General features: G+C 38.3%; 1 protein-coding gene across 1 annotated transcript in view; it reads right to left on the bottom strand.

Annotated features, from left to right (window-relative positions):
* Positions 1-704: 704 nt before the first annotated feature.
* The window catches only part of lmo1 (LIM domain only 1), a 32,374-nt gene continuing 17,914 nt past the window's right edge, over positions 705-15,164 (bottom strand). The window contains exons 3-4 of the mRNA XM_058089274.2: positions 4,406-4,531; positions 705-1,477 (exon numbers count right to left, since the gene is read on the bottom strand). Of these exons, the coding sequence (XP_057945257.1) occupies positions 1,372-1,477; positions 4,406-4,531 (232 nt within the window). The 3' untranslated portion in view covers positions 705-1,371. The remainder of the gene's footprint in view (positions 1,478-4,405; positions 4,532-15,164) is intronic.

Genomic DNA, 15,164 nt, shown 5'->3' on the forward strand with positions numbered 1-15,164 from the left:
AATGCACCTTTCCCAGCAAGAATGCGCCGCATCTGGTTCCAGCAGCAGTTTGGTGGATATTTCACACTCATGTTCACAAATACAAAATATTAAAATATTTTCTCTTGCTGGGAATCACCCAATACAATAAATCCTGCCTGAGCTTGTTTCATAAACAGAGTATCAGAGCTTGTGAGAATGCAAAGAGTTCGCCCCTCTGTGCCATCACAAAGGGGCAGTTTTACCACACCTTTTTCAACCAAGCGTTTAGAGTCATCCCAAACTTCTTTCACGGCTCACTTCCAAATGTGCAAACCTACTTATCTGAAACTTTAGCATTTACACGAGAATACTACATTTATAGGTCAGAAAAGTGGAAAAAAGCATAATAGGTCCCCTTTAAAGGTACTATTTTGTGCTCTATAGCTGATAAAATGTAATGTAATGCATACCTGCAACACTCGTGAGGATACGCGGTACAGAAAACGGATTGATGGAATAATTTTTTTTTTTGTAATACTCTTGTAATACTCTTTTGCACTTCATAACAGGCAAACAGTTGAACTGAGCTGAACATTTTGTCTTCCCTTCCTCTTTTTATTCCAGAATGATTCACCTTCATTATCAGATGACGATTAGTGCCACTTGAGTCATTGAGACTATCTGAGCTAGCCCAAGTTCCTTTTCACAACAACCTGCAATTTGACAACAACACAGTTTGGAGAAGTATTCTTTTATTCCAAATAAAATATGAGTTCATTTTCAACAGTTTATCTAATTCCGTCAGAGCTTTGTAAAATGTAACAAAACATGTTTTGTTGCATCATGATTTCAAGAAGTACTTCAAATATATTTTCTCTCGCAAGGCCTTGGACAGCTTTGCCGTTTTGGAGACATGATTACATTTGGATCAAATGATGGGCTCCCTCTTCAACAACTTTGGTTTTGGTACAAGAGAGAGAAAAACTCACTATGAACATTTAAGAATCTTTAATTCACACTAGTAATAAAATTGCATTACATTTCATAAAATAAATGTTCCAGTTTATATATACAGAGAAAACAGACTGTACATACCCTCCAATGAACCATTTCTTAAAGAAAAAAACAAACAAACCTGAAACCAATGTCACAAAACATACAAGCAATATAGTGCTCAGCTAAGCAGGCACAACTGTACATCAACATTTGTAACTGCTCAGTGTTGGGATGAGGGAGGGGCAAAAAGTTGAACATTTACAATAGAGTCCTTAGGAACAAATAAAGGGGTCTTAAAAAGTATTGCAGGCAAGCAGACAGACGCTTGTCTTTTTTCCAAGTGCAGCAGAACATCCATCGTGTGTGTTTGTAACGTGTGGCGCTGATTGTTGCTGCCACGACACAAGCTTCTCACTATTGGACTTGGGTCTCGAAGCTCCCGTTCAGCTGACCCTCCTCATAGTCCATTTGACACAAAATCATGTTGTTTTTAAGGAAAAACTTGTCGCCCACGCAAAACCTGTTGAAAGAGATAAACAAGCAAAAGATAATTAGTGCCCACGCTGTGACAAAGTGATATGTGTGTGTGTGTGTGTGTTGCCAACTGTAAAACGTGTACAAATGCTACTTTCAAATAACATTTTGGTAACTGGCCTACACTCCTATTATCCATTGTTTACATCACATTGTGCAACTCTTATGCTGCAGGGACTCCAGACAGCTGCTGGCTAGGAAATGTTATTGTTGTTTTATTAGGTTCTTTCTTTCATTACGTAATGTTAGGGCCCTCAAATAATAATAAACACATATCTTAAGACATTTATCAAATTACGTTTGTTGTACAATAGAAATTGTAAAAAGGAGGTGAAGAAACCTGTGCATGCAAGATGGAACATGTGGAGAAATGTGTCAGGCGTGATGTCTAATAGAAGAGAGTTATAGATGTATATAGAGATATAGATAGAGTTTCAGCTAAAAGTATTTAAATTAAAGAATTAAATTAAATTAAAAGTATACAGAGACTAGCCATGTTGTTTGGTCTAGTGACAGTGCCACTGAGGAAAAGACAGGAAGCATAATTGGAGGTAGCAGAGATATGGGGGTGCTGAGGTTCTCAGTGGGAGTGACCAGGATGGATAAGATCAGGAACTGAGATGGTTGGGACATGTCCAGAGGAGAGATGGTGAATATATTGGTAGAAGGGTGCTGCGTTTAGAGCTGCCAGGTAGGAGCTGTAGAGGAAGACCAAAGAAGAGGTTCATGGATGTAGTGAAGGAGGACATGAGGGTAGTTGGTGTGAGAGAGACAGATGAAGAAGACAGGGTTGAATGGAGGAGATTGATTTTGATTTGCTGTGGTGACCCCCGAATGGAAAAGCCAAAAGATTATGTTTCTTACTTTCCTGCTTTCATTATACTGTTTATAGTTGGGTTTGGCAATATTTTTTATGTACTGGTATACCAGTAAAGATTGGTAATGGTTTAATTTTATTTGAACATACATCAGGTTACAATTGAATGCATCACATAATCAGTTCACAGTTCCACATGTCCAAAAGGAGTAGGATGAAGCAAAGCTTAAGCAATAAGCAAAGATTCTTCCATTGATAAGAAAATGACTTATGCCAATATAGATGAAATACGTAAACAAACCACTTCATTGTGGCACAAAATCGTTAGAAACACTGAACAATCCCCTACCGACCTAATCAGGTTGAAATGGTGATGGCTGAATCTCCTCTTATGGAGCGTTAACGGAAGCTAGCAGGGGTTAGCTTGTGTGCTTGAGTGTGCGCGACTCGGGATCTATTAGTGTATTTTTACCATTTTGTGTTTTACAGCTCTAACGTAAGGAAGGTTTCACAGTGCCTGATGACCATGTACAGATTTTCAGTGAAAAAATATGAGATTAAGCCATAATGCGCATTGATTAATAACCCTAAAAAAATGTAAAGAAATTAAAGTAATTCTGTCATTCTCACAGCCTTGTCCACTGTACCTCTCTATGCTAATATTTGTTTCTTTGACACAGTAGCGACAGCTCATTGATGTAAAGGGGAGCGAAGACATAGCAGAACATAGGTTGGCGTTCGTTACGTGCCATGCTGTTGAAACAGTCATTACTGTGCCAGGTGACACGGTGTCTGCCAAGTGAGACGAAGAGAAACCGTGATCGTAATTCCCCTACAGCAGGTGTTCACTATGGTAACTGAATGTGGCCCGCACAAGGTTAATGGGCTTGTGCTGTGCTGAAGAACAGGGTCACAGCACCCCTGACAAGCATGCGAGAGACATTCTGCTCCCAGACCGCTGCCATTACCAACAGTATTCTAATGGGGAAAAAGCAATATTTGGATATGTCATATTATTTTTATGGCCTTTGTGTTCACTGCAATATCATACTTGTTGCCATGACTAAGAAAAGGCCCCTTCACACCTGTGTCCGGGCAGCAACACTGCCACCTGTAAAGAGCTAATTTTGCATTACACTCACATTTATAGTAATGGTTTTATTTCATTTGAACATGCATCAGATGACAATAGAGTGCATCACATAATCAGTTCACAGTTCCACATGTCCAAAAGGAGTAGGAAGAAGCAAAGCTTATTAAATCCTACCCCTCCATCTGGTACTTTTACAATCAGTAACTGTTACATTTGTTCACTTCCCGCTTTCATAATACAGTTTAACTTTTTTTTATCTATTATTTATATATTAATTTATTTATTTTAATAATGCACCTCGTACTGAAGTACAAGGTGATATGACCATACAATGACATAATGGGTACCATAGTAACTGTCAATACAGTGATATATATAGCACATTATGACTGGTTCAAGACTCTTCATCCTTGTATTTAGCAAACATCAACTGCTTGTATTGTTTCTTGAATGGGCTCATCGCTGTGCATTGTTTGAGATCCTTACTTAATCCATTCCATAGTTATTATTCCATAGTTATTCCAAAGCTATGGCTTTTTAACATAGTCCTAGCATATAAGTGTTTCAAATTTAGTTCTTCCCTGAGATCATATTTCTCCTCTCTTATAGAGAAGTATTGGATGACATTTTTAAGTAATTGGTTGTTTTTAGCCTTATGCATTATTTTAGCTGTTTGAAAATTAACTATATCAGCAAGTTTAAGTATTTGTGATTTTAGAAATAAGGAGCTAGTATGTTCTCTGTAGGCGGCATTATGAATTATCCTTACTGACCTTTTTTGCAGTACATTTAGCGAGTGAGGATTGCTTTATATTGCTATGTATTTATAGTTATTACCCCATATTTCCACACAATAAGTAAGATATGGTAGATTTATAAATCAAGAAAAATAATTAGCAGACCTAAACTTTATTTTTTCAACATGCTTGTGTGGCATCTCTCTTAGCTATTCTGATGAGTTCCATTTTTGAAGGGATGTTGCTGGTGATCTGGTGCAATCTTACCTCTGGTTACAAAGCTGACAGGCAAAACAGTCCAAATGGTAAACATTATCTCTGGCTCTCATCACCATCTCAAAGGCTGGGATCAGTTTACTGCAGGCTGCACAGTTTCCCGTAGTACCAAAGAGCCTGGAGAACAGAGAGAAGACACAGATTAAGGTACCTTCCCTTTACCTCCATGCAATATAAGAACAGATGGAAATATAACGACAGTGAGCACAAAGAAGGGAAAATTCTGTAACCTGAATGGGGAAAATGGGACAGAATGGCAATGTGTATGTAATCCACAAATCTTTCCTGGCGCCCGCTCGGTGTTACGTTAATGAGAGAAACAAACATAGATCTTAATTCTCGTCTAATGATCTAATTAAAACGATCACATGGTTTTAATCGTCTTCAAAGAATATATCCCTTGTACAATGCAAAAACAACAAAAACAAGTCTGAGCTCAACCATTTGGGCAAATTGTTTTTCTTCTTCTAAATCAAAAATAACTAATGTGTCTGTGAGCAACACCAGCTGGGTTTAGTACAAAAGAAGGCTGTGAACTATAATGAAGCCGCAAGTTCAGAAGATTTATGTCCTCCCGCTTCTTCCCTTTTCATTTTTTACATCTTATCTTTACACATGTTCTGTTTTACATGGACAGCAATAACTCATCTATGACTTACAATTATAGTTTTGCATACAGAAAACAATTTGAAATGCATATAAATACACATAAATGATACATGAAAGGGATTAATTAACGTGATTGTTGACGTGACTGTTCCCAAAGACACGATGTGGACGTGAGACACCACACGGATACCACTTTCCTGTTTTGCCATAAGTTATTTCTTCAATTTAATAGTGTTTCTCACCTTAAGAAATAACTCATGAGAAAACAGACAGATGGTGTACGTGTGGTGTCTCGCTGCCAGATTGTGTCTTAGGGAACAGTCACGTCTTCAATGAAGGTAAAGGTAACCTTAAATGTTAATTCATCCCTTTCATCCACCATTTCATTCATTATTTATACGTATTTAGAATTGTTTTATGCATGAAAACTGTAATTGTAATTGCCTATAAAATGTGTTAACAGTTTTGAGTCAACCGCTGATGACATCATACACTGGCGCCGTAGTTTGTTATGCAATTAGCTATGATAAAAATACATTAAAACACATTTGGTTTTAATGCAGTGTATTAATCAAACAACAAGAAATATTGTGTCATATTTTATGCTAAAAATATGCAGAAAATGTATGCAAACCGAGGCAAAACTTTAGTGTAAATTTTCAACAGGGCAGACGCTAACCAAGGTTCACTGTAGTGTGATATTTTTTATATCGCTTCTTCACAATATTTCTAACGCAGGCTGTTCAATTTTATAAGTACAAAGTTTCCAAATCTAGCTTTCAGACCCTGTTTCACGGGTCTTCGGATACCCCTTTCTGAAAACAACACAAATAACATACAAAATAGTAGCCATGCTAGCTTGAAGCTAGCTTGTGGTGCCATAGTTGCTCCTTTTCTTGTAGAATGTGCATATTTGTACTTCTGTTAACAATTTTTTTTAAACTTAATTAAATCAAAATGATCAAACAAACCCCACCCCTGACTAGTCTTCATCTTTTTTTTTTATATTTCTTCTTCTATTTCTTCATCAGTATGGTTTGGTGCCATTAGCCCCACCCTTGCTTCTGCTGTCAGTCAATTATCTGCCAGCATTCTCTTGCTTTCTACCCATCCTGTGTTTTTCTGGTCAGTCATGTTAGCTTTTCATTATTGCTCTTCTTTGTACTGCTGTCACTACTTATTTTGTTTTTACCTGCTTGAGGTTTTCTTTTTGTGCCTCTTTGAAAGGAAAGATTTTCCCTTTAATTCCTACCCATTTGGAGCTCAGCGTTAGTTCCATCGGAGTCCACTTCCCTCAACCATACACCACACATTGCTGAGTGAACAAAGAAGACTGCACTTGTTCGTCTTTCCTGGATTAATTAGTCCCATACAAAGCAAGGTGTAGCTTTCTTTTGTCCTCAATACAATGGCACAAAGTTTTCACATATTTGCGTCTATTCATGTGTTTCATGTGGAGTTTTATAAGCATTGGAAGATTTCTATAATCTGCAGAAAAAGGGGACTGCTTCATATTGTCTCAAGAAGCATTACTCCACTGCATGTTAAACCATTTCTGTAAACTTGTAAGGCCCAGATTGAGGAGTCAGAGTGTTAATGTTCTTCCTTGTCTATGTTGCTTTCACCTTGTTAAAGAAAAACATCTATCCTGCAGCCCTACTTCTAATTAGAGGCCACTGGCCCAGAGGAGTTACAGGAAAGAAACAAGGTTGTTATATTCTCACAGAGGGATTCATAGGGTGTAAAACAGGAATACTGCCACACCGGCTTGATGTTACAGTAAAATACTACATGTTTGCTACACAGTGTATGTCTGTCAAACAGAGGAGGCTCAAGCAGGGTTTTTTTTTCACTTCCTGTTACAATACTTTTGGATTCACAAGCAAAGATGTTTGGTGGAGATGCAAAAAGGTACTTAATTTTTCATTTATCTCAGTAATCAGTCTCTTAATTTCAGTCACCACTAAGTGTACAATTCAACAGTTGTGTACATTCGCTTTTGGCTTAGAGTACTCTGAAAATAACTTTTGAAGAGGTTACACATGGCTTGCTGAACATCCTTCAAGCTCAAAGCCCCGAGTATGATATCCGGCTGAATGATGAGTAACCTAAATGCACATAAGTGGTGCATAAATGCAGCAGTACTATTTGAATTCAGTGAAAAAGAGATAATGTTGTGGTTGAAATTAGAACAAATAATGACTTGGCTTGTCAAGATTCTTGATTTTACTTGTTGTCATGACAATTCAGACACTTATTCATGGTAACCTGAACCTAATTTTCTTAATGGAAAACAGGCTGAAAAAGAAAGATTATATACAGGATCTACACATAGAAACCAACAGGCAAACCCAACCTTTTCTTCCCGTCGCTAAAATATTGGTTATTAGGGGTGTCATGAGATTAAAACATGACAAGATTTCTCATTAGGAGAAAAGCTGTCTTGCGAGAACACGCAGTCAGAAGCCAATGAGACTGTGAACTATGACATCGCTACTATGAATGATATAATACATTAATATGGAAGTGGCTGTGAACGAGACAGCATTGGTGGAACCGCACATTAGATTGCTAGATTGTCGTCTTTGTCGTCTTTGTATGTTTGCAAGTTTCTCCCAGACAAAACCCACAATGTTGACATAACCTTCTGTGCCCAAAAGACAGAGGCAGATGCTAAACATTGCACCAAAAGTTGCTCTTGCAGACATGCCGAAGGAGTGTAGAAGTTACGTGGCTGAAGGAATAAATTAATCTTCGTTTGGAGAAGGACTGCAACAGGAGAAGTACTGCAGCAATAGGATTTAACATGGATACAAAAACGCTACAGTACAGTCTGAATCACTTGAGGCAATATTTTTTTGTGTCCAACCTTGTTGGTTGATCATTGAAATTAAAATGAAGGTTTTAACCTTTTTGAGTGTTGAAACAAGAGAGAAATCTGTTATCTGCGTATAAAGTGCATTGTGAGGGGTTTTGCAAAATTGAAACGTAAATAATAATTGTAAACAAAACAAGAGGTGGCTACTTATTGCAGGCTACTTTAGGAACCTATTACCCACAATGAACTAATAAAAGAACACTGTACATATATGAACAAAGGCACACATACAGCCAATAGTTTCAATCAATAACAAGAAGTGTGCCAAAACTGGTACGAAACATGGTATTGGACTTGGTCCCCTTTGGGGTGATGCAGTCAACTGTCAGGGGGGCGTGAGAGGTAAACCACAGATAGGGAGTACTTTGTGCAGAACATATATGAATTTGTCGTACTCAGCATGCAATTTGACTATTGAATATGCTTGCATGCTTCACAGCTCTTCATTTTTTTGCATTTTCCTGGTTTTAGTTTCGAGTTCAGTCTGTACAGGACAGATAAATAGATAGATATCATAGAGTTTCTCAACAGTATTTTAAATTGGAGGGCCGTGAAAACATTTCTGTCCCCTGGGGGCCATGACAAAAACTAATTGAGAACCACTGACCTAAAGAAAGAGTGCATGAACATTTAATTGCTTTCATATGAAATTGGACCCATCAGAATTTTCAATCAGTCAAAGTATTGTGGTAATTTGTAGCATTACAAAAATCATTAAAAGTCGACATTTCTGGAATCATTTTAATTAGATTGCATGAGACAACCTTTGGCCTATTTTGGACTCGGACACAACATTAGATACAACTTGACAATAATTAATAATTACAAATCCTTTCAGATAGTATACATTTTTGCTGCAGACATCAGCCAAAGAAATTATTTTTCCTTTATACAAGGCACAATTTTTGAGACCGTTCTTTTGATTAAGTGCGCCTAATGGGAATAGATGTTGTCAGGATGACATGCAGGATACGCAATATACATGACTGCTGACCTCACAGTCTTTACATCAGGGTGAATATTTACTTTCTATAGTCATATACGTCGTATGAGTCACTACATCAGTTATTTTTACTTTATTGACTTGACTAATTATTGTGTTAATTAAAGTGTTTTTTTACTGTGTTTAATTAGATTTGCAGCATATGGAACAAATGCTAATGAATGTATATTTTAAGCGGATTTACCCATCTAAATTATCTGTATCTGTACTCACACTGGGCGGGGTATATGCTGCATTATTTCAAGTCTGAAATTGACTTGGATTGATGAGAAGTTGCTATATGTATTGTTTATTATTCAGCTTTGTGTGTACTGTGCATGTGTGTCAGTGCTCCTTGAGACTTTGACTTTATCGTGGAGCACGGGGAAATATCTGGCAAGAATAACACCCAAATCAGCAGCCTCACTGTGTGTTGACCCGGTATTGACTGTTGACTATTGACTGTTTTTTGTTTTGTAATTATTTTTGAAATATTAGATCCAGTTTAAGGCTTTATTAAATTAAAAAAATATGGCATCCAAGTTTCCATTAACAAATAACCTTCTCATGCATGGTTTACTTCATGATTTGTTTCCCACATGGCCTAACTAGGATACCCTTATGTAATTCAAACCTATTTTGTTAGAAACGTGCAATAATTGTCTACCAACCTGCTATATTTCCCCGTTTTGTGTTACCACAGAAGGCTTTAACTTGTGTGCCGATGTTGCAGCAAGGAACCTGAGAAACTCTGCTCTCCTTTCTATGTTTTTGTCAAACTTCAAGGAGTTGTTAGTGAAAAAAGGCCGTCTTTCAATGTGCTGTTTTGCGAACGTCAAACACTTTCAGCTCCCACAAGGCCCCATTGCCTCGCTCTAAGATTGGACTGTAACGCTTGATGTCTTCTAACCTGTTCTCTCAGAGACCTCAGGTTTTGTCAGGTTAAAAAAAAAAGCTGTTAATGTGTGCTTGTTGTAACTTCCGCTAACAGTCTTGAAAGCATAACATATCATGTGAGGAAAAAGCTGCTGCTCTAGGAGTTTTTATTAATTTATTTCATAAAAATTCAAATTAATGTTACGTATAATTTTGTCATTTTTGTTTGAGCTTTTGAGGTATTATTAGCTGACAGTTCAGGGTGGAAATTTTTTTTGCTGATCTCAATTAGTTGTACTGCATTGAATGACATTGCCAACACAAAATCAAGTTACTGCAATGAGGTATAACTGCACTCCAAATTATGCAACTTCATTATAAACTTCATTTTTGAATTATATTTATTTGCGACGGTTTGCATTAAAGCAGTGCTTCTCAATTATTGTCTGTCAGGCACCCCCTAAGGGACAACATTTTTTTCATGCTACCCCCCCCCCCCCCCCCACCGATTTGAAATACGATTTATTCTGCACTGTATAGACTGAAAAATGACTTAAAAACGATACCAGGAAAATGAAAAATAATGGAGAGCATACAAGCATATTCAAGAGTCAAATTGCCCGTTGAGTTGGTAGGTCTGCATTGACATGAAAGCCTTTTACCCCCCCCCGGCAGTTGTGCATTTTGGGCGGTAAAATTGTCAAGAATGATGTACAAAGTAGTATACCTGCAATGTGTATACCTTAACTGCTCGTTGTGTACTCATCTGTACTGTGTTTATGGAAAAAGAATCTCTCGTGTTGACTTCCAATGGAGATTTACCTTCCAAACTATCAAGACACGACATATTTTCGAAGAGAAGTGAATCAGAAGCAGATGGAGCTATCGTCATCATCAGTTTGTGGATAAATTAAAATGTTCATTATCTGAAAACATTTTCCTCTTACAGTTAATTATGCTGCCATTTTGATAAGTGGATGACTATTATGTCCTCTCTTATAAATGAAATAGGAGATTAAATGAATGCAGTGGAGATGATCACATCACGTCTAGATTGTCAAGCCTCTGGTGGAGTCATATGATACGCAGCCCTTGACATGAATGAAACACCTAATTAATATGTTATTATCCTTTGTGATAATAGTGTGGATGGAAAAAAACGGTTTATACATCTGAACGTTTTGTAGAGCAACCATTTGGAGGGTGGAAGGGGAAAGTGGCAGAGGTGTGTGTGTGTGTGGTGAAGATTCCTGAATGCGTGAGTGCATTCAATAAGCTGCTAATGCCACTGAAGGACAATCACAGATGGGGCTCCTATAATAATTAATGGGAGCATGGCAGGGTTCCAAAGTCTAGGAAATAACCAAAGTGTGTTTGATCCACCTGCTTGTTTTTAATGTAGAGCAGGAGGCTAATTCAGTGCACAGATTTAGCGTCATTACTGTATGTGAGGGATGCCTTCATCTTCACACAAGAAGAGGAAGCAAAAAGATGGAAGGGATGAAGCCTGCATTGCTTTCTTTCAAACAGTCAGTGGACTGTATAGGCAAGGCGAGCTTTTAATAGCATTTAGTGAAGCATCTTTGGTCTTTAAGTATTGTTTCATTCTGAAGAGCAGGCAATCCTGGCCAATAGAGCATCATGAAAAAGTCTTTGTTTCATAATCCCTAATTATGCTTGAATTCACATGTTGTTCTCAGTTTTTACAACTCTCTGGCCTCAACTTGCCACCTCTCTACTGTGTGGATGTGAAAGCCTTTCTTTTTTTCCTCTCATGGCTTCCGGGTTAGGGGTGCTGTCATTTCGGCAGATAGATTTTTACATGTGCAACTCTACACTTCATCACTTTTGCCGTCGCTTGGTTATTTGCCCATTTTTTATTACCTCATATGCACCATCTGCCCCTTGTGGGGGCAAAAAGGGGTCTTTAGTGGCGCTCTTACTGCATTTTAAAAGCATTAACTGACGCTGGAACCTGATGGATGGTAATGGTCTATATCAACGTAACACCACTAAGAGAGGGCTGCTTCTGGGTCACGAGAAAAGATGAGATGTAAGCGAAATGTCACAGGGATCCCTGAGTGAGCTAGGTGTATAGGAGGATACTAAGTTGATGAAGGTTCTCTAAACTTTTAATCTTAGTGAAATGATGAAAGCTGCTGGAACAGGTTGCTCTAAATCAGAATAATGAACCAATTAAAACCCAGTAGGTAGGCTGTGGATATCAATGAGGGATTGTGAGCAGAAGGGGAATTGGTGAATGGGGGAGGACAGTGCCAGGGAGGGTCTTTAAGAGGGGGGAGAGGGGAGCAAGGGCACCGGCATCTCTAAGTCAGCCTCTGGGGGATTCCCTCTCGGATAAGTGGTCCGATCTCATTGGGAATGTGACTTAACGCTCAGGAAATGGTCATGTTTAATTTAACTAGCAGATGGTTAGGGGCATCTGAAGATGTGCATGTGTGTGTGTGTGTGTGTGTGTGTGTGCATGTGAGCATGGAGGGAGACAAAGACACTGGTGAAGCAACAAGGCTGCCTTGACATTTCTCACAGCTCTACTCCAACTCTTGACATGACATACGTCTCATGTGTTCATGTACACAGAAACGACAAGAACAAAAAAGAACAATGAAAACATTATAATGGGTAATCATCTTGATTCGGCATTCATGTCATCTCAAGCAAAAGGAGCACTTCATGGCAATTCCTATTTGTAATTTTGCTTGGCAAAAATTACAGTAGCAATGTCAATTCACTTCACCTTGCAATAACAACTTTAAAACCACTGATGCTATCAACCTGAGTTTTGTTAGTGTTGCCCTGATTGGGTAATTGTTTCGGTATGCTGACAAGTGTCCACAGTGGCCTAAAAGTAGATTACATTTTATGACCACACATGGCAACAATTTATTCCTTTGCATATACATACATTGTCTTAATGCTCCCTGTTCACACAACCAAAACAATTCTTGTTTTATACGTGTTTGGTACAAAGTATAGTTTGATTGGCCTTGCAAAAATAACTGCAATTGCAATGTGCATGCCGAACCAGTAGTTGGCGATGACACATACAAACACACTACACTGTAGTCTCTTTTGTACTCCTTATCAGTGTACAGTACATATCAAAAGTTTGAAATGACTTGCTCATGCTTTAAATGGTAAGGTGTATCCAAACCATTGACTGTGGCTCTAGAATTTAATTACAGTGGATCCGTTTTTTTTTATTTTTTATTTACAGTATCGTGAAATTTTCAACACTATGCATCATCAGTACACACACAGATGTGGTTACGAACATGACAGGACATGCCCCTATAATCCAGGATGAAAAAATAGTAGTTTCCTCGCACGCACAGTGTTGCTATTTGAACATACAATATAATGCAGCCCTGTGTTTGCCTTTTCAGGTTGGGACAACTCCGCATGACCGCTGCGGAATGTGTTTTTACGTGGACATTAGGGATGTTCCGATCAGGATTTTATGCTACTGACACCTATCCCGATAATCCATGACTAAAAATTGGCCGATAACAATACCGATTTTTTCTTGTGATTTCTGTAACAGATTTTTGAAACACTTATTTTCATAGCTTATTTCAAGCCAGAACATGAACAAAATGCTGGTATCCACAACTCACAGTTTGTATTTCACAATGTATTTATTTCTAGTCTTCTTACATTATTAAGTGAAAAGCTGAATGAAAAGCCAGTTTAGCCACCTCTGCTGGGTCCCTCCAGCCGCATCTGCTGCCTTCTGAAGCACAGATACAGCCGACTCCCTCTTCTGTGCCCAGAGAGGAAATACAACTCACTGACTCGTTACGCATCACACATCATCTGGAGTCCGACGCAGCCCCGCACACAACCAAAGTACATCCTGCACTAAAAGTGCTGCATAGTGTTTGCATGCTCCCGAATATTTACTCAGGCGGTACTCATCCCCAAATTCTGCCCACACTTGCAAGTACAGCTGCTTGGGACTGCTGCCTGACGGATGATCACATCGCAAGCCTCAACCTCACCATACCCTGCCAAGTGTTTGGCCCCAAATGCCACACCAATCTAAAGCTTTTCAAAACGCCACCCCAGTGAGACATTTTTGAGGCACGTTTTGCAGGGTGCAAAATGTCACTCTCAGAAAGACAGGAAGTCCCACAAAAGGCAGAAATGCTTGTTCTGAATGCTGCAGCAAGGGGCGGAGCTGATTGGCGTTTTAAAGCAAGTATCTGCCGATATCGATGATTAATTTGAACACGACTGCTAAAAAAGTTGCAGTTCCCAGAACTTTAATGAAGACAATAAAAAGCATTGAATTCAAGAAGTCGTAGCCAAAGTACAACGACAGTGTCTGTCTCAATAGGATTGTGATGTAAAGGGTCCTAGTTAACAGATTAAAGGGAGACATGTTACAAAAAATGAGCCAGGTCAGAGTGTGTAATGATAATATATATCTACTGCTATCTATCTACTATATCTACTGCTGAAGTTTACAATAAAGTTCCAGTCAGTAAGCATACAGTTTTAACCATTCACTAATTAAAGTTACGTCTGTAACGGGCTAGAATGAAACAGAGTCAGGTGAAATGTTAATTCACCCATTTCATTTGTCATTTATATGAATTTTGCTTTGTTATCTGCATGCATAATTATATTTATTCTTTGTAAAATGTGTTTTATGATCATATTTTTGCACGTCTGAAACAAATTAATTCAGTTACATTACTTCTTACAGGAAGTTTTTTTTTTTCATTTTTTTGTACATTTGAGTTCTTGTTCTACCTTTTGGAACCATCATGTCTAATATGATGTAGCAGTGCAAGGAAAAACCTTGAATAGTGGTATAATACAGTGGTGTGATAAGGGTCCCACTGTAAGCAAGAACTGTGGTCCTCCCGTTGTTGTTTTGCTTGTGACATACTTGTGTGCACGTCAAGGAAGTGTTATTTTCAGAAACTTTTCACTGTCTGAACAGATTTGTCGGTGAAAAAACAGTTTGTATGTTTTCTTTCAGTTAAAAATAAAGTTGTGTAAAACTGCCTGTGAGATGGACAAGAAAACAACATCTTACACTGCAGACTAAAACATGAGACATACAGTACATGCCAGGCTGTGGTGGTGCAAATGTGACATTGATTTGCTGAGACTTTTGTTTAGCATTGAACTTCTTGTGGTACTGATTGCTTCAGAAAAGGCAGGCGGAGTGTCAGAATTTTGTGTTTTTGAGCAATGCTTCTTGGCTTGTCCCAAAGAGGTAACAGGGGAATTGAACACCATTTTCAAAGCTGTTCAAAAGTTACCTCAAGTATTAAAAATGTAGCAAGTAAACCACTCCTTCCTAAGTGCATTTAAACAGCGGTGTTGAGTGTTGTTCTTGGCAAAGCGATAGATGCCAAAATATCTTAAAA

The sequence above is a fragment of the Doryrhamphus excisus genome, linkage group LG13 (genome assembly GCF_037039965.1).
Source record: "Doryrhamphus excisus strain RoL-2023G ecotype Guam linkage group LG13, RoL_Dexc_Guam_v1.1, whole genome shotgun sequence".
NCBI lineage: Eukaryota > Metazoa > Chordata > Actinopteri > Syngnathiformes > Syngnathidae > Doryrhamphus > Doryrhamphus excisus.